Source organism: Silurus aristotelis, assembly GCF_946808225.1.
Source record: "Silurus aristotelis genome assembly, chromosome: 22".
Classification (NCBI taxonomy): domain Eukaryota; kingdom Metazoa; phylum Chordata; class Actinopteri; order Siluriformes; family Siluridae; genus Silurus; species Silurus aristotelis.
The window spans coordinates 5,250,396-5,269,400 of NC_139595.1; the positions used below are offsets into that span (position 1 = coordinate 5,250,396).

Genomic DNA, 19,005 nt, shown 5'->3' on the forward strand with positions numbered 1-19,005 from the left:
TGTTGGAAAATATGTAATATGTTCATTAAATTCCACAATACATTACAGTAGATTATTGTCCAAATCATATACGGTAAATAGTAGACAATACTTTTAATTCATTTTAAATTTGAGAAAAATCTTGACTAGGAAATTATGTGTCAAAATTCATCTGTGATGATGTGAGAAAACACTGACTAAGGCTATGCTGTTAGGGTCAAGGAGAACATAAACCTTACCTGAGATCTGAATATTAACCTCTGCCTTCACAGATCCCACTGTGTTTCTGGCCTCACATTCATATACTCCTTCATCTGTTTTATTTAGGGGACGTGTAAAAATGAGCCTGTTTCCCTCCAAAGACACTTCCTTGGGCAAAGACCCACCCTTCCTAAACAATCAGTAACAAATTACTCATTCAATACATACTTTGTTACAATGTTCCTCAATCAATACAATTAACATTGTTAATTATACAAAACACACACCCTTTTCTCAGATTGTGAAAATTTAATTCAGCAAAGCATCATGATTGAGTCATTTCCTCCATTACATATAATACTAATTCTGATTTATATTTTTGGTGCAACTTGTCACTCTGCCCATAAAGATATGAAATAATACATTACTTCTGCTCCAATACTCAATAATATGCTTCTTTTGCCACCTCAGCATCTTTGACTAATGCACAGAACATGATTGGATTGTCTTTTAGTCTAAAAATCCACTTAGCTGTGCAGAAGACACACCCCGATACTGAGCAGAAACTGGTGCATGCGCACGCACACACAAGAACCGACTGTTGAAGTAAATCAGGGTTCTTGGGACAATAAAGCCAGAGTTCTCAGATTTTAATTTTGCAGTCATCCCCACACCTAACCCCACCCCCCACAAACACATAGTTCTTTTGCTAACCCTAACCCTAGATTAATTTCATTTGGTTACAAAATATAATACGAAGAAGTGCATCAGGAAAATGTTGAGCCTGAGAGCAATTAGCATATTTGTAGAATATTGTGCATATTGGTATGCATGAGACTGAGTGCAGACAGCCTAAATTGTTCGAGAACAGAAAGACAGACCTTCTCGGCCACTGCAGTGCCTGCTATAATGATATCTACCCAGAAAGATCAAAGATTGTTAAGTTTACATATGCAGGCGTCACTCCTGATATACCCTTCGCACTCGGTCTCTAATCAAACTTAAACCCTGTCTTTTGGTGCCTATTAAAATTATATTTAAAGTAGAGCACTATCATTTAAGGCTTAGGATAAGTCTCCCTGTTCTCCTCCCTCCTCTTCTCAGTCTTTTCTCTCACTGACTTTTCTCTCTCTCTCTCTCTCTCTCTCTCTCTCTCTCTCTCTCTCTCTCTCTCTCTCTCTCTCTCTCTCCCCCCCCCCCTCTCCCCTCATGTGAAATCAGGTCTCCCCACTGTCTCTTTAGTAATGGGTTGTAATGCGACACCACGGCTTTTATTTTGCCCTCAAAAGAGCATTTGAATAAGCGGCGCTCAGGGAGTTAAATGCCTTTTGTGCGTGTATGATTAGGTGTGTAAAACAAAGCGAGAGAGGCTGGACTAGGTGGGTATGATGTACATTTTCCTCCTGACGATACTGAGATTCTTGCAGTGTCATTGTTAAAAAATCTTATGATAAACGGTGACGAGTCATAAACAGAGAAAAGTAAACATGTTGCATAAGAAACCGGGTTGTGGACAATCAAATGCAAAAACTGCTATTCCTGGCATGATGGAAAGGAAGACAGGTTTTTTTTGTACACACAACCACAAGCATTCTTATGTAAACTGAGAGGCAGTCAGGAAGTACCTGGTCCAGGTGAAGTTGTGTGGTTGAGGATTTCCTACACCCTCACACTTGAGCTCCGCAGCCTGTCGATTAATTGACCAGTTCTGATCATAACCAGAAATCACAGCATCAGGAGGAACTAAACACACAAACAAACCAATTAAAAACTGTCAACGTATTTATTTATTTTTTTAACCAGTCAGCTTCCTGATTAAAATTTGTTTTTATAGTTTCAGTTCAAATGATTACAATGCCTTTGCTTTAGTGACGGAGCTTTTTACAGTTTAGCTACTAAACGTATTTATGCCTATTAACTAGTTCATTTTTGTTTAAAAATAAAATTACATCTTACAGTCAAAATAGTGACTAAGAAAGTAGTAAGTAGTTATCTATCAACAAGCTCAAAGGTTTGCATACTTAGTGGCATGCTCTAGTTAATTTTTGTCAGTGTGTCTTGTTACAGTGTGTAAAACTTGGTCATCAGCCAACTGCCTCAAATCAGCCAGCCCTCTCCTACCACACCAAAGCCGAGAGAGGGCAAAGGCTGAAATGTGCTTCCTACAAGGCACATGAAACCATCTAACATCTTAAATCACTTCATAGGCCACAGTAACACAAAGTCTTGGCTTTTGCAGTTAAAGGTTCAAATTCTATTTTTAGCCACTGTATATATTGCTACATGATATCCTGTTGAATAAACCACCACAGGCCAGAAAAGAAAATGTTTTCTTTTTAATTGCAATGTGTTCTGGCTTTGACCAAAAAGTTCTGCTACTTTAGCATGATGCCTAGCTAACCCAGCACTGTCTAGAATAAACTAGGAAATGTGTGTGTTGGCCTAAAAAACTTATTTCAAAAGCAATTACATGAAACCCAGTGGTTAGAAACATTATTTAACCAGAAGGTTCAGGTTAGATATTTCAGCTGCGGAATTCAACTAGCTAAACTACAGGGCAAAAAATGATTAAATAGTAAATAAACCCCATTCCAAGGCACCTGAGAAATGTTTGTATTATTAAAATGAAGCCTTGCACATTCAACCATGCTGTTGCCAAGAACTTTGATTTCTCCTATTATTTGTACTTTTTAGTTCTTGGTTTTATGCAAAGTAATTAACGCCTAAGAACCAGATTTAAGAGGAAATGTCATATGATCGTAGGAAGACATTGCATATATAAAGAATTTGCCAGAAATTCAAATGAGACAAAGTACACTGTTTGAAAGGTTAAATCTGCATGTACAGTCCTTTTAAGCAGCAAATACTGTAACTCTATAGAGAGTAGTTTTATGCCAAATAGACTAGGCATTAAAGTGGACTCACAGTGTACGACAAGTAGGTTGCTCAGCCTATGGGGTTGCGCTAGAGCAGGGTGCCACACCAGACAGTCCAGTTTGCGGCCGTTCATGCTGCGCAGAGGATGCAGGAAGTACTGAGAAGTGATGACCCTGTCCTCTGAACTCCTGTTCTGTATTTGCCCAGGGACATCTGTGTCCCAGGAGAGCCTTGGTGGAGGCAGGCCAATGGCACGGCAGGTGGCAGCCACTCTGAATGACTGACCCTCCTGCAGGATAACTGGTTCCAGTGTTGAGATGGGAATCCCTAAAGGGCAGGAGAGGATGGTTTTAAATTATGTGATGTTCACAACCTTGTTATAAACAGCATGTACTATGTAAACAAAATCTCTGAAAATAATAGGACATGTTAATTTAACAAAAAGGAGCCAAAAACATCAAAAGCTTGTCTCTCAGGGGAAAAATATACATACAAAGTATATGTACAGTTCAAAAGTTTACATAACCAAAGTATTATAGTGGTAACAGTGGAATTCTCTGTACCACTGTTGCTGGTACAGTGTGTGTGTGTATATTCTGTGTCTCCCTAAACACACTGCTATTTTTGTGATGTCTAATATCTAAAATCTCAAGTTATGTAAACTACTGCAGAGGAAAAAGTACAACTGAGAACCACACCTTTGTGTAATCTTATAAATATTATGATCCCAGTGTGAAGTAAACCCTTTAAACAGTTACAATGGTGTTACCATTCAGACAAAATGTAAAACTGATTTAATTAAAATAAAAAAAAATAAAAAAGTAATCAGTTAGGCAAGGCCCCCCACATTTGGTGAGAAGTGGTGTTTTGTCTCTTTGTCTTGTATTTAGTCCTGTAATTAGGCTTACTGTGCACCTGTTTCATGAAACCAGAAACCAACTGTATAGCAACTCTACATAAGAATGTTAAGAATTTGCATAAGACAAAAGATTTGAATGTTTTTTCACTCAAATGTATGATGTAGTCAACATGTTTATCGTTTAAAGGGTTTTTTTTCTCTGATTTTAAATTGGAACAACAGACAGTAAACAGGCAGTGGAGGTAAAGGTAGGTAACAGGCAAGAATGAAACAATAGGCCATGCTGTTACGGGAAAATAATCAACAGATGGTGTTATTCAGCCCGACATAAAGCAGTTATTGTTACCAATACAAAAGTACATTTTTCTACACCTATTTTTTTTTTTACTGCTCTTATTTATATTACAGCAATTTGCTAAACATAACAAAAAATATTCAAGTGTTGCATTGTATGTTTATCCATTTATAGTTAAGGTAATGTTTTGGAATATCTTAACTATAACTGTTTATATTGTTTAATGAAAGCTATAAGCAATTAATAAAACAAAAAGGCAGCTTTTTTTGAGTGACAGTCTCCCATTATTTGTTACATTAGTGCTCTAGCTTCAGTGCAAAGTTTAAACAGCAAATGTCAGACACTTCTTTGCTGTTTGACTACGCGTGATGATGGAAAACAAATATTTACATCTTTTTGTACACGAAACCACTGTGAATCGCGTGAATTGTGTGTTTGATCAAGTCAACAAAAGAATAGCGAGACTTCTCTTACTCCAGACAGTAATGATGATTTGTCTCTCGAAGTTTCCTGAAGGAAAAGTGGAGATATGGCAGGTGTACGTGGCTTGATCCGACTCCTTCGTGTTTAGAATCAACAGCGTCGACTCTTTAATCGGGTCAGAACTTGCGAAGCGCACACGGCCCGCAAAGTTAGGAAACTCTGCACACACACACAAATGGTTGAAATAAAGGAAACATTGAATTGGAATGTGTTTTTTTTTATTAGAAAGTGTGTGTGTGTGTGTGCAAACACCTTGAAGCCCCTCTGTCATGTGTCTGGTGATGATCTGCTCCTTGACACCGTTATTCTTTTCTGTAGACCAAGTCACTTGTATCACCCGATCACCGTCCTGGGGCTTAAACTCGCACGGCAGTCGAGTCTCCTCTCCGGCAAAGGAGCGCAACGCCAGGAACGGAGGAGGCTGAATAAACTCTCCACACACACGAGCTGGTAGAATCCCAGAATGTGTATATGCCATGATGTTTAAGGGGCAAAGAACAAGAAAAATTTAAAAACATCATTTATTTATGTTGGCATATGAACAGGGTGGGGTTAGGGGAGAAACAGGTTTGTGTGTGTAGTCTTAGTAGAACAGAAGACTGTCTCTAAACTGTCAGTGATTGTGGGTTTCAAAGATTAGTCTAAGAGTGTGTGTGTGTTTGGTGGGGGGAGGTGAAATATTTTAGGGTGAATAACCTGAATTTTCAGTTAATGTTCAACCCTGTCTACACACAAGGACATTAGCGACTCACTTGCATTCAGACACAAGGACATTCCCACACACAGAACGCCAAACTTTCACAGACATGCTCTGAGTTTTAGTTACTGGAATAAACTTTTAATTTCTCTGTTCCCTGTGTTAAGGAGCAGTGGCTGCCCTACTGGCATTTCCTGTTCATACTTCTATTTACACAAAGCTTCTTACTTAAGCACCAACACATGAAAAAAACCTAAGGGTGCCCCAACTTGTTAGATACAACTCCTAGATGCAAACAAAAATATGGCACACACAAACACTTACTATTCACACACACCTTAACCACTTCCTTTGAACAGATATTTATTGGGTGAGTAATCATTAATCATTATTCATTCTTATGCCACAATAGCCCATGGTCACCTTTCTAAGAATGTCACTCTTCTACTTCTTGTATCCTGTTTTTACACACACACACACACACACACACACACATTCATGACTAACCTTTTTTTTAATTTTAAGCTGTACTCACCAATTACTGCCATCAGTAACAGGGCAAAGCAGGTTGGGTTTGACATTTTCTCCATTTGGTCCAAATGGACAACTTTCCAACTTTTTAAGAGTTAAATACACATACCAAATGAACAAATTTCAATTAAACAAACTTGTAGAGAGATTATGACCTTTTTCCTCTAGCTTATCACAAAATATAGCTCTTTGAAACCAGTCATGTTCATTAAAGCCTCACACTCTTCCCTGTAGTCTGTCGCCTCAGGTCTTCTGTTTGTTGTCCAGAGGAAAAAGTGAACCCTTTTCAAAGAAGAAAACCTTCCTCAAACGCTATACAAGCAAATTCTCCAGAAGAAATACCAAATTTTCCAACAATTCTTTCGGGTTTTTTTTTCTTCTCTCCACCCTGATGGAGAAGCTGAAATGAGCGCGCCGTGTTCAGACACCTATATATAACCTTTAGGCACGCTCGCGCGCTACCTCGCAGGTGAAACTTTAAGCGCGCACACCTGTTCGCTTTGTAGCCACGCCCACCATACAGTCCACCGGAAGTTTTTGCGACAACATGGCAGTGCGGCGTGTTTTTTTTTTTGTTTTTGTTTTTTTGTTATTTTTATTATGTGTCCCTCTAAAGGTACAGGTGCACAATGAAAAGTAGATCAAAACGTATAGATCAGATTTCTGCCCTACACTAAAATGGTTTCTTATGTGTTTATTCCTTGTGTGTGTAAAAAAGATCGAATATAATAATACGGACAGCCTAGAAGGATTGTTGAATGCATTCACATAAAAGTGAGATATGGGACAGATTTATATACTTTAATGCAGTTTTATAATGTCAGATCGTTCATGTTTGTCTTGTCAATAGCTGACAGGAAGATGTGCCTAGAGGTTTTCCTTCAGAGAACCCGCACCAGCCAAACCAGTTTCCTTCCGTGCGTTTTGTTTTTTTTCCAACGAATCGCCTAAAGGCGTTAAATGTCAAAGCAAAACAGAGTCAACAGATATGCAAAACAAACACCTATAAAAAAAAAATGTTTAAATGTTTTTTTTTATTAGATTTACATTCATGAGAGCAAGAAAAAAAAATTGTCCTCACGGGGCAACAGTGACATCTAGTGGCTGTACATATGACCATGTTCATGGACAAAATTGTTCTTAACCCCTTATTTATATACTAAATTGATCATAAGAATCATAAGAAGCACAAATATTATTTGCTTAAAATATTCCAATATTTTATATTTTACCGATCTGTTTTTATAGTGTACTTTGAATCTTTGATTTTATTTGATTATTTATACCCATTTGGTTCACAAATCTTTCAAACAAATCCAGTTATAAATAATCACATTTTCTTCTTCTTCCTCTTTTTAATATTATTTTTTCCTTATGATTATTATTATAATTTTGAAATTATGATTAATCCCACTGAATTCGATTAATGGTTAAACAGATTAATAACATGATCATTTTAGAATAAATAGTCTTTAATATTATCTATTATAATAGTGGGTTATTATATGTGTAAATATTAATAATGATGATGATAATAATAATAATCTAATTAGCTTTTTATTGGATACTTTCAGCTAATTAAATCAACTTGAATCCAATTTGATTATTTATAAACCTATTTGTTTTAGGTATATTATGTATGCATTTATTTAGGTCCCCTGGTGGTCTAGTGGTTAAGATGCAGCGCTGCGACCCGGGTTCGATTCCCGGTCAGGGAACCATCCCCAGCCACGCTCAGTGCCGGTCCCAAGCCCGGATAAATTGGGGAGGGTTGCGTTAGGAAGGGCATCCAGCGTAAAACATATGCCAAATCAAACGTGCGGAAGATCCGCTGTGGCGACCCCTAACGGGAGAAGCCGAAAGAAACTATACTATACTATACTATATGTATGCATTTATTTGTGAACAAAATATGGTTATAAATAACCAAATTGGATTTAAGGTGTCCAATCCCAATAAAAAAAATAATAAATAAAAATGCCTATTTAAATTGTTTTTGTTGTTGTTGTTAAGATTACTGAATTCAATTAATGGTTAAACAGATTTATGAGATTAAGATCATTTTAGAATAAATTGTCTTTAATATTAGCTATTATAATGGTGGGTTATTATATCTGTAAAAAATAAAGAAATAATAATAATAATACAAATTATAATAATATAATTCAAAAGAACATGCTTTAAAAACTTAACCGGACCATAGTAATCTACATAAAGTTGAATGCTGTTGTTTTCATGCCACTAAGACAAAGGAATCAAGAAGACATTTATTGTGTTAGTTTGCACAGAAGATATTTATAAATAACAAAAAAAAATCAATGTGACACCCATTCCGAAAGTGCTTTCATACTGCTTTCACGCTCTTATTCTTCCTGACTTATCTATGCCCGATAAACTATGCCCGTGGTCATACACTGTCTTTTTCAAAGAGCAATCTTCTTTTTGGGTGTGTCAAGGCTTCATTTTTGACTTCTTTCTTTTGCTTCTTTACAAAATATTCATTCATTCTGGACCACGGGGAACGAGGCAGGAATTCAACTTTGTAGGAACTGTCTGAACACGGTAGGCCAAACTGTTACTAGTACTATGACAGGAAAGCTGGACATCATTCTCACACACATTCACATCTAATAGTTTTATCATCATTTTTTTGTTGTTTTTTGTTATTTGAATTAAGGGCTACTTTCTGTACATGTATTACCTTTAAATATTTATATAGCACTGTGTTTTTATTAATATTGTCATAATTATATCATGTCTGCAATATCACAATTATAGTTAATAATCTAATTATATAAAAATAGATATATTTTACAGTAATTTCAGAGTATGTTATGGAAAATAAAAGGAATATTGCCAATTTGCCGATAATTATTGCCAATAAAAAAAGAATATTTGTCATTTAATGCAGCAAAAGCAAGCTGTAAAACCATATGTAAAAAAAAAACAGGACTTGTTAGTAACCAGTACTAAAAACAGATATACATGAATTTAACAAAAATGGAAATGCTTATTAGATGAATTAGATTTAAACGTCAGTTACTACAATGGTTGCTTCTTTACACCGAGCGTCTCATAGGTGTCCTGGTTTTGATGCTGCAAACCCTGATGGGAAAATGTTTTTTGAATAGATTATGCATATGAAGATAAATCCACAAGCCACATTCAAATTCAGATTTCAGACTTTCAGATTCTTAAAAATGGTTGTACCTGGTAGATGCCCTCTGGTTTCTCTTCAGTTGGCTGCTAGAGAAAGACAAAGTGCAGACACGAAGTTAAGCGGAAACATAAAGACGGTTCTGTGAATAAAGCATCACACCAGTGTGTGATAATCTTTCCCTGTATAATGTGTCATCCTTCCGTCCACACAGAACAAATAGTTCTGGTTTCTGCATTCCACACCAGAGATACAGAGTTACGTTCTTGGATAAGGTCAAAAGTAGAGCAGTGGAAATTAAACGTTGCTAAAATGCCATTAACTTTTAAAAAAATCTTCATATACTGGCTGCTTATATGTGAGACATTAGAAGGCTAAGGGGAATTTTTTGCAAGCACGAAAGTATAAATAACTGCTAGTGGTCAGCAATGCACCAGAAAGAGAACTTAGCAGAAGTTAACAGGGGAAGTGAGGATCGGAGAAAGGTAACACACACACACACACACACACACACACACACACACACACACACACACACACACACACACACACACACACACACACACATATAACATAAAGACAGTTAGGAAGGACATCTTTACAAAAAGCAAGTCCTTACCATATTTCCAGAACGAATCTGCAAAGTATACATGAAAAAGGATGAGGATTAGTAATAATTCTCGCTTTCATGATACAGGATTGTGATTTTATTGATCAGGTACAGTTTTTGTTCTTTTAACAGAGATTTATTTAGGTCATGTTATTAAAAATAATTAGAAACTAATACAATAAATTTTTACAGCTGGGTGCAGCAGTTTTTTAACTCTTATCTGAAATTATGCAACCAATACGGCTTTTATTTATGAATCTGTTCTGTTATTATCGCAAGTAACACAACTTTACTATATAGTATTTTCTATTTTTAAAGCACACACACACACACACACACACACACACACACACACACGCATGTATTGTATTAAATCTGGGTATTAATGTGAAAATTTTGTCTGTTAGCATGTAGAAGTGATAAATGACTCACCCTCAGTCTGCAGTAGAGGACCGTCAACACAATGCCGTAGATAATCAAAATCCCATCGAGGATATAACACAATCCGCCTTCTGCCATGGCCTCTGAAAGAGTTTGCAAGCACACACACAAACACACACACACACAAAAAGTAACTACCACTGACTTGACTTTAATGTAGGCAGACAACTCTAAACATGAAAAGCCTCAAAGCCTTACCCAAAATCACATTTCTTTAAAAGATCATTCAAATGTCAACCCCCCATCATGAAAACATGCTTCCCTCACTTTTTTTTTCCCACAGAATCTTCAAGGATCAATGTATCAGAACAGTTCAATAATCCTAAACCTCCATGTAATTTATACCTCCAGCACTAACAACAACTTTTTTATATTTCCTTTCAAACACTTTAATATTTTGTTTCTAATAAAGACTCTTAACTGCTATACTAATAGAGGAGCTGTGCGATCCAAAGCGATATCCTATACAAATTTAATTTTAATTCTTGAGATTATCCTAGACAAATTTTAATTTGAATAAATGTACAATAAAATTTTTTGATTTATGTCATGAAACTGATTTTTTTTTTTATCCTATTTTAATAAATTTCAAAACAATATAGTATAAAAACTAAGAAGATTAAAAAGCATGGGACAAGTCTGTATGCATACATAGATGTCAAGAAAAATCCAGGAAGTGAAGTGTATTTCAGTAGAGATAATGTATGTATTAAAAGTTAACTGTAAAGATAACTAGCAGACAAAACAGGACACTTAGGACTAAAGTCATTTTTAAAGTGCTTCAGAGACGAGATATTTTAGAGATATTACGTGTATATATACATATTTTTGGCATAAAGCGGATGTTACTTATCGTATGATCGAGAGAAACACATTTTCTCTATATATATAAACAACTCCAAAATACATTTTATGAATATTACAAAAACATGTAATGATAAAAAAATAAATTAGCTATGAACTTAATCAAAATTTGCAAATGAAACAGAGCTACAAAATTAGTTTTTATCTATTTAATCTAATTTAAGCAATCAGGGCGTCAGAGACGTCAACAGGGTCTCACCGGCAGCCCCCAAATTCAGAAGGAGGAGGATAAATATCCCTGATCCCTGATCCATTCTTTTAGCTGAGCCGACCCAAAGCCGATGCCAAAACAAAAGTCGATGAGATGGATGATATGATGTGTGTGTGTGTAAGTGTGTGTCTGCGAAATTATATGTGAAAGCAATTCTTTGAACAGGAAACTGTGGGTTGTGACAAAATAGCCTTTCCGAGACACTGCAACTGAGATGGCTGAAGGGTTGGCCACAGTTTCACATCACAGTCCCTTTTTCTTTCATTTTTCTCACATGCCAATTTTATACTTTAGTTACATGAAGTTCTCAGATTTTTTGCATACTAAAAGGGATGAATTAAAGCAGGAACCTTTGCAATTTGCAGGTGGTCACATTTCCCAAAGTGCTAGAACATAAAACACAAAGAGAGACAAAGACCACAAAAATGAATCTGCAGGATTATACAGTGCCATACAATGTAATGCACGGATTACTGCTGCATATGTCGCCTAAACGGAAAATGTGCCTGAATGTAAGACTAGGGCAGAATACAGAGGAAGTAACACCATGTTGCTGTATGGGTTGGCGTGTGTGCTTCGTGTGTGTGCTTTGTGTGTGTATGTTTGTGTGTGTGTGTGTGTGTGTATATGTCTTTGTGTGTGTGCGTGTGTGAGGTAGTTTGCAGATTACCAAAAATACTAAATGCCTGGTAACTATGGTCAGTTTTTTAATTAGCAATGACCTGGTTTACTTTGAATACTGGTTTCCATTATGTGCTTTGTTTCACACAGGAAACTTCACATAGTAAATTTTTTTTCTGCATATGTTTTTTTTTTCACAAAAAACACTGTCACAAAGTAATATCCCTAAAGAGTGCAACCTCTATGAGAAAGAAACCAGACCCACCCTCTTCTTTGTGACACTGTTGCTGTGTCTGAAATCGGTCACTCGTTTACTGATCCATATATAGTCAGGCAATTTTATGGAAAGAAGGGAATGAAATTTAGTGAGCAAATTTGGATACTAACAAAAACACTACACATCAAAGAGCTGCACAGGCAATTTTATTTGATCATTGTCACATTTAACTGGTATTAACATCTGTTGTATGTTGTAAAATATGTTTGTTCTTCATTATATTTTGTATGTAAAACTACATTGAGTATAAAGAAAAAAACACTTTTTCTTTTTTTCAAAACACTACTGTCTGTCAAATGTATTTGATTTATTCTGAAAACATTTAAGCTGACTTCAGAGCTAAATGCTAATTCTGGTTCGGACGAAACCTTTTTCCTTAGAGGAAGATTTTCTTTTATGCCGTGTCTCATTCGATATGGGAAATCGGATGTACACTCGGAATCTGACTGCATAGTGGGTACAAATGAGTGAACATATGTCGGGAATAAAGGGAATGATTCATTCATAATTCTGACACCAATACAAAATCACCATCATTTCTCTTCTACAACTGAATACTATAAAGTCAAACTAATGTAAAGAAGATTGGTAAAAGAAAAGTCAGTAGGATCCTATTGTGAATGAGATTAATGAGTCTTTATGATTACACTGAGCAATGCTTAGGTACAAACCTACAGTATTTCATTGAGATTATTCACTGAAGCAAGCAGAGTTTATCCAGATCTTAAGGTTATTCTAAAGTGAACCACCCACATCAGCAAAAAGGGTGTCATAAGTAGAGGAACTCAGACATTAAACATCAGGATGAATCATCTAGATCAAGGAAGTGAGTATACACTGTGTTCTGTACATTCTGAAAATACAAGGTTGCACTTTGTGGTTTTGGAGTTTAGTGCAGGGTGTGGAATCTGTAGTGATTTGTTTTTTTAATAATTAATCTTTAGGCCTACCTGGTCCCCTGGTGGTCTAGTGGTTAAGATGCAGCGCTCCCACCGCTGCGACCCGGGTTCGATTCCCGGTCAGGGAACCATCCCCAGCCACTCTTAGTGCCGGTCCCAAGCCCGGATAAATTGGGGAGGGTTGCGTTAGGAAGGGCATCCAGCGTAAAACGTGCCAAATCAAACGTGCGGAGGATCCGCTGTGGCGACCCCTAACGGGAGAAGACGAAAAGAAACTTATAATCTTTAGGCCTACCCCAGAAGTTGGTCAAATATCAAGCAGAAATCACATTGCATAAAAGATTCAGTGACATAATCAAATATCAATAGTTAGCTTAAGGATCTAAATTTTGTCATATCATTGGCAGGTTTACACCCCTAGTTACATCATTTGTGTGGCTGCCTATAAAACATGGAGCAGTGTGTGTATCACAAAAATTAAAAAATTTACACACTAATTCACAATGCAATTCAGTCTATTTCCATGACAATTACAACTGCATAACCGAATAACGTCATGGAACGAAATCATCATCATCTATCATGCATTAAGTGGTTATAATTGTATTGTTGCAAGTACATATGAAACTTTGTAACTGATGTGAAAAGGAAATTGCGTCAGTTTTAAGATCTGCTTCTGAAATTTACACAGGCAAGTTGTTTCGATTTTCCCATGGTACAGTCTTATTTTTTGTACCACAACTTTTGCATGTACCCATGACTTTCCCAAAATTCACCCCCACAGTCAACATGTAGGTGAAGGCATAATGGTTTGGGGTTGTTTTGGAGTAGTTGGAGACTTGTTCTGGGTGAAAAGAAATACTAATGTCCCATTCTATACTTCAACACCATGCAGTTCGGTTTGGACTATAGCAAAGTGGAACCAACTTCAACATAAAACAAGAAAATGACCTGGAACATATGTCAAATCTCTGTAAGCGTTATTTAGAGCGCAAACAGTCGGCTGGAGTGTTATCTATAATGAAATGGCCTGTCCAGTCACTGCATTTAAATCCTACTGAGCTGCTCTTGGATGAACTGGATTGCAAGTTCAGAAATAAATCTCCAACTAGAGAAAAACACCTTGTGTAAAAAAAAAAAAAAAAAAAAAAAAAAAAAAGACATTATTTGGATTTAACTAAGCAAATAGTTAAGAGCCTTCCATTAAATAAATACTGACCAATATGATTTCAGCTGCAACAGATTTTCACTTTCAACAGTCAAGTCAAGTCAAGTCAAGTTTATTTGTATAGCGCTTTTCACAACAGACATTGTCTCAAAGCAGCTTTACAGAAAACAACAGTGAAGGTGAATGGTGTGCGTTTGTCCCTGATGAGCAGCCGTGGCGACAGTGGCAAGGAAAAACTCCCTTAGATGATATGAGGAAGAAACCTTGAGAGGAACCAGACTCAAAGGGGAACCCATCCTCATATGGGTGACATCAAAAGTTTGGTCATAAATCTTTCAACAATACAGAACAATTTGTGATCATCATAGATCCAGCATCAGCTTCTCCATGCCAGGGCCTTTAAACACTCGGCATCTACTTCTCCATGATCATCCATAGGTCCATAATCTTCACGAGGTGGGACGTGACTGGAGCTGGCCAAACCTCAGGATGCCTCGGGATGGGGAGAGAAAGAGAAGCAGTGGAGAGGAATTAGTGTAGCTGCTGTTCATGATATTAACAGCACAAGTTGATAATGTGCATGTGATCAGATGTTCTGGAGCACAAGGTTGTGATGTGATGTGTGTGATTGTGTGTTATGTGTAGGCTTTGCTAAAAAGATATGTTTTTAATCTGCACTTAAACTGGGAGAGTGTATCTGAACCCCGAACACTGTCAGGAAGACTATTCCAGAGTTTAGGAGCTAAATGTGAAAATGCTCTACCGCCTTTAGTGGACTTTGCTATTCTAGGAACTACTAGAAGCCCAGAGTTTTGAGATCTCAGGGAGCGTGACGGATTGTAGCGTGTTAAGAGACTGGATAGATACATGGGAGCCAAACCATTTAGTGCTTTATAAGTGAGTAGCAGTAGTTTGTAGTCTATTCGAAACTTAATAGGAAGCCAATGTAGGGACGATAAGATTGGGGTTATATGATCGTATTTTCTTGACCTAGTAAGAACTCTTGCTGCTGCATTCTGAACTAACTGAAGCTTGTTTATTAAAAAAATAAACAGTGATGAATATGTTTCAACTGCTAACAAGTTGCAGTTAGTAGCTTCTCATTTTTTAAACATCCATGTAGGAAGACATATCCTGTGGTCATGGGAAAGACTTTACTCCTTTTCAGAAAGGTTAAATTATTGGCATGCATCAAGCAAAGAAAACAACTATAGCACTATAAATTGGGTTAAGGACTGTCTAATGCATTATTACAACTTTTAAGGATAGTGCTGAATTATAATCTTTAAGGAAGAAGTGAAAAAACAACAACAAAAGAAACCCAGTAGAACTTTTTGAAAGTAAGAGCATTTCCACAGGCAAAAGGTGAACAGAACTTAAAGGATTGGGACTAAATAGCTGTGAAGTTTAAGAAAGCTACTTATCAGTGAGGCTGATCTGGAAAAAAAGGCTTCAATTCGCTAGGCCTTTCAGTGTCCTAACAATAGTGAGAGTACAAAGTAAGGTGCGCCCTCTAGTGAGTAACAATCCATTACAAGATTACAAGAACATTCACACTTATAAAAAAAAAAAAATCATCTGCACCACAACAAGCAGTACATGTCTATTTATTTGCCATAAGACTCGCTAAATCTTGTCAGTAGATAATCCAGTGCTTTCACCGGAGGATATTTGTTGGAGCCATCACAGCAGCTAACGATAGCATCATCGTCTGGCTGCACGAAGAACGCCATTGACTGCCTTGTGTTTGAGTCACCCACAGAAGGCAGTAGAACTCTATGGACCTGCAATAAACAATTGTGTACGATGAAATATAAGATATATAATATAATATAATATAAAATATTTAAGGTTTGTAGAAAACAAGATTATTAATGGCTTTGCTTTGAATGTATGGCCATATTTACAGCAGACACAAACACGTCACCGGTCCACCTCTGCATCAGATCTGCAATGTTGATCAGTACTGTTCCAGGAATGCTTGGAGCTGAGATAAACTCCCCTTTGCAATTTAATACCTAAAGGGAGCAAACAAAATATTTGCTAATTTTATTGTGGAAGGGATACAAGGGAAGGACTTACTGCATAAAACTATGTTTCAATGTGTTTCCAAGTAACAAAGAACAATCTTAACAACAATGATAATGATGCTAATGATGATGATGATGGTGACAACAGGAAATGCTGATTCTGTCTCCATTTTCACTGATCGTGCACTACAAATCTTCTGTGAAATCTTTCTTACCTGCAGGCCTGCCTCATGGCTCTGGAAGACAAGAGTGATGCTGCCATAGTCTGAGTGCTCACCACAGCGAAGCTGACCTTCCTTCACGCTCTCAGCCTTCACCGGAGGGTAATAAAGAGAGCGCAGGGTGGTGCCATTCTCATCACCTTTACATCAACAGACATGTCAGTCATCAGTGGGTCATGACCAGAGGTGGGAAGTAATGAAGTACAAATACTTAGTTACTGTACCTACCTAGATTTTTCTGGTATACTTTACTTCACTTTTTCTTTTTCAGACAATTTTTTTTTTTTTACTTTCACGCATTGCATTTTTCACACAAGTATCTGTAATTTCTACTTCTTACATTTTTAAACTAGGCGTATTATTTTAGTTTTAATCTATTTGGTGACACAATCAATATTGTTCTTTTCGTTGCATGACATTTTCAGCTCATCAACCGATTTCCTGTCAATGTGCAGCTTTTCAATCTACTACTGGTGTATCATTTCCTGGCTTTTTATACGAGTCTTAATTATTCATCAGGCTGAACTTCTGGAGTGCACCTGAACACCTGAATAAAGTCAGTGAAACAATTCTGATTTCAAAACTAATAACTCGTTCCACTGCTTTGCTAGAAATTTACTGCACAAACTGCATAGCACCAGTCATGTCAGAGCATGTATATCTGCATCTGTGTGTGTGTGTGTGTGTGTGTGTGTGTGTGTGTGTTTAACTTACTTCCAATGAGTCTGTGTGCCTTGAGAAAAACATTAGAATCGAGTCCTAGACTGAGAGCCAAAACCCTGATTACTCGAAGAGAAAGCTCCTTACAACGTTGAAAAAAGCCGACTTGGATGTCACGGAAACCATTAACACCATCAGAAGGCCATTTCTAATCAAAAAGAAAGATCACAACAATTCAAGTTTTTTTTTAAATATATTCTACGTTATACCATATATTACTGGCTGTTGCAGTGGAATTTACAATAATAAAAAAATAATTGAGGTAATTACAATATCTGGGCTCAAGGATGCAGTATTGAAGGCTTCTTTCAAGTCACCTGGATTTCGAGGGTTCAAACTGTGGAGAGCGTAAACAAAATTCCAGTATAAATCATCAGAAATTTGACCGATCTTTATGTAAAGGAAAGTAGAACCAACTACCTTTCTCTTTCGAAGGACACCCAGCCATGATTTAAATTATTCGCAAAACTGCCTCTACTGAAGGGTTTTTTCTCGTCTTCAGAAAGCAGGAAGAACTTCTTAGAAATGTCCATGACATGATCCACCTATGACATTTTTGGCGCAAAACATGAACTTGTACTGTAATGTACTTTTTTTAATATTTCAAATTGACAAAAATTAAATACACACACCTCTCTCTGATCTATTCCAGTGTTTTTAAGATACACAAACCCCACTTCGGTGAAGGCCTTTCGAAGTTCTTTGCATAACTCTTGCAGGTCCTGGTCAGTGACATCGCCGATACCGAGTTTGTAGCCATCAAAGTCAACCACAGGTATAAATTCCATAATGTGATCTGTTCTCAAGGTCTTACTGTATATAAACAGCAGCACAGAGCAGAGCCTCTAAAAATATTCAAGCCAGGCCCCAAGATTCCCACGGATTTATCTGTGGAGCATACATGTTAGAGTTAATAAGAAAACTAAATCAGCAGTCCTAAAGTACTAAATCAGCAGGCACACCCTACCATCATCATCCAAAAATGAACTCTTTAAGATCAAACTTCAGTACAGTTCAAGAGACTGGCAGGATGTACAGCATTCCAGTAACATGGACAACTAATTTTAGTCCAACAACTAACACAATTCATGTTGGTTTTCTCACTAATGTAATAAGCCAAATACAACATCTTTATTTATAGAGTCACTTTAAAGATGAAGGGTTACTCTGAGGTGATCTATTTTGTCCAGAAATAATAAACAATAATGTTACAAAAATCTGACATTTCACAATTTTCACGATTATCATGGATTATTCTACTCATCTCACACGTTGGTATCAGGAAAAAGGAAACCAGAACTTGCTTTCTTTAAGTAAAACAAGTTGGTATCAAGCACAATAACTGAAGAAATGACCACAGTGTATTCTTAAAGGTCAAACATACTGAATTTGCCTCCTTTTATTGCTTAATTCAGAGTTTGTTTTATTAATACTGAATTTATTTATTTATTTATTTTTCAATTCAATTCCGTGTCATTTGTATTGTGCTTTAAACAATGGACATTGTTCCAAAGCAGCTTTACAGAGAAGAGATGGTAAAAGTAAACGCATCCTTTACTCAAGTAGAAGTACAGATACTCATGTTTTAAAAGACAAGTTGAAGTACTGACTACACTTTTTTACTCAGGGTAAAGTAAAGAAGTTTGGGCTCTGACATGTACTTTAGTAAAAAAGTAGCCATTATTGCTACCTGTTTCAGTGTCACACTGGTAACTGAACCTTACATCATTTTAATATAAAATTATTTAATATTTTGTTATCTAATGAATGTATCAAACAACCTCCATAGAGATCACAAGCAGAGAAACAATGATGACGATCATGTGATTATCTCCGTTCTCCCTCTGTCTCATCCACGTTACCC

At 36.6% G+C, this 19,005-nt stretch overlaps 3 protein-coding genes across 3 annotated transcripts in view; all 3 read right to left on the reverse strand.

The window, feature by feature from the left end:
- nectin4b (nectin cell adhesion molecule 4b) overlaps positions 1-19,005 on the reverse strand; it is a 34,022-nt gene that overhangs the window by 5,735 nt on the left and 9,282 nt on the right. Inside the window, exons 2-7 of the mRNA XM_083524878.1 lie at positions 5,927-6,222; positions 4,947-5,141; positions 4,686-4,853; positions 3,106-3,384; positions 1,806-1,923; positions 219-370 (exon numbers count right to left, since the gene is read on the reverse strand). Of these exons, the coding sequence (XP_083381004.1) occupies positions 219-370; positions 1,806-1,923; positions 3,106-3,384; positions 4,686-4,853; positions 4,947-5,141; positions 5,927-5,981 (967 nt within the window). The 5' untranslated portion in view covers positions 5,982-6,222. The remainder of the gene's footprint in view (positions 1-218; positions 371-1,805; positions 1,924-3,105; positions 3,385-4,685; positions 4,854-4,946; positions 5,142-5,926; positions 6,223-19,005) is intronic.
- fcer1gl (Fc receptor, IgE, high affinity I, gamma polypeptide like) lies at positions 8,178-11,352 on the reverse strand. The gene is made up of 5 exons (XM_083524817.1): positions 11,194-11,352; positions 10,122-10,213; positions 9,699-9,716; positions 9,133-9,168; positions 8,178-9,027 (listed from the first exon to the last, which is right to left on the reverse strand). The coding sequence occupies exons 1-5, from the start codon at positions 11,246-11,248 to the stop codon at positions 8,965-8,967; spliced, it is 264 nt and encodes an 87-aa protein (XP_083380943.1). The 5' UTR covers positions 11,249-11,352; the 3' UTR covers positions 8,178-8,964.
- Positions 15,748-17,948, reverse strand: LOC310717885 (uncharacterized protein). Its single transcript, XM_083526262.1, has 7 exons — positions 17,774-17,948; positions 17,562-17,686; positions 17,412-17,478; positions 17,136-17,289; positions 16,416-16,561; positions 16,078-16,188; positions 15,748-15,954 (listed from the first exon to the last, which is right to left on the reverse strand). The coding sequence occupies exons 1-7, from the start codon at positions 17,927-17,929 to the stop codon at positions 15,778-15,780; spliced, it is 936 nt and encodes a 311-aa protein (XP_083382388.1). The 5' UTR covers positions 17,930-17,948; the 3' UTR covers positions 15,748-15,777.

Excerpts from the sequence above, each read along its gene's own strand:
- fcer1gl (XM_083524817.1), bottom strand. The coding sequence starts at position 11,248 with ATGGATCAGGGATCAGGGATATTTATCCTCCTCCTTCTGAATTTGGGG. Across the intron at positions 10,214-11,193 it reads TCTGAATTTGGGGGCTGCCG|AGGCCATGGCAGAAGGCGGA; the intron begins GTGAGACCCTGT and ends AAACTCTTTCAG. Across the intron at positions 9,028-9,132 it reads AACCAGAGGGCATCTACCAG|GGTTTGCAGCATCAAAACCA; the intron begins GTACAACCATTT and ends TTTTCCCATCAG.
- LOC310717885 (XM_083526262.1), bottom strand. The coding sequence starts at position 17,929 with ATGGAATTTATACCTGTGGTTGACTTTGATGGCTACAAACTCGGTATC. Across the intron at positions 16,189-16,415 it reads GCCATGAGGCAGGCCTGCAG|GTATTAAATTGCAAAGGGGA; the intron begins GTAAGAAAGATT and ends TGCTCCCTTTAG. Across the intron at positions 15,955-16,077 it reads GTGACGTGTTTGTGTCTGCT|GTCCATAGAGTTCTACTGCC; the intron begins GTAAATATGGCC and ends TGTTTATTGCAG.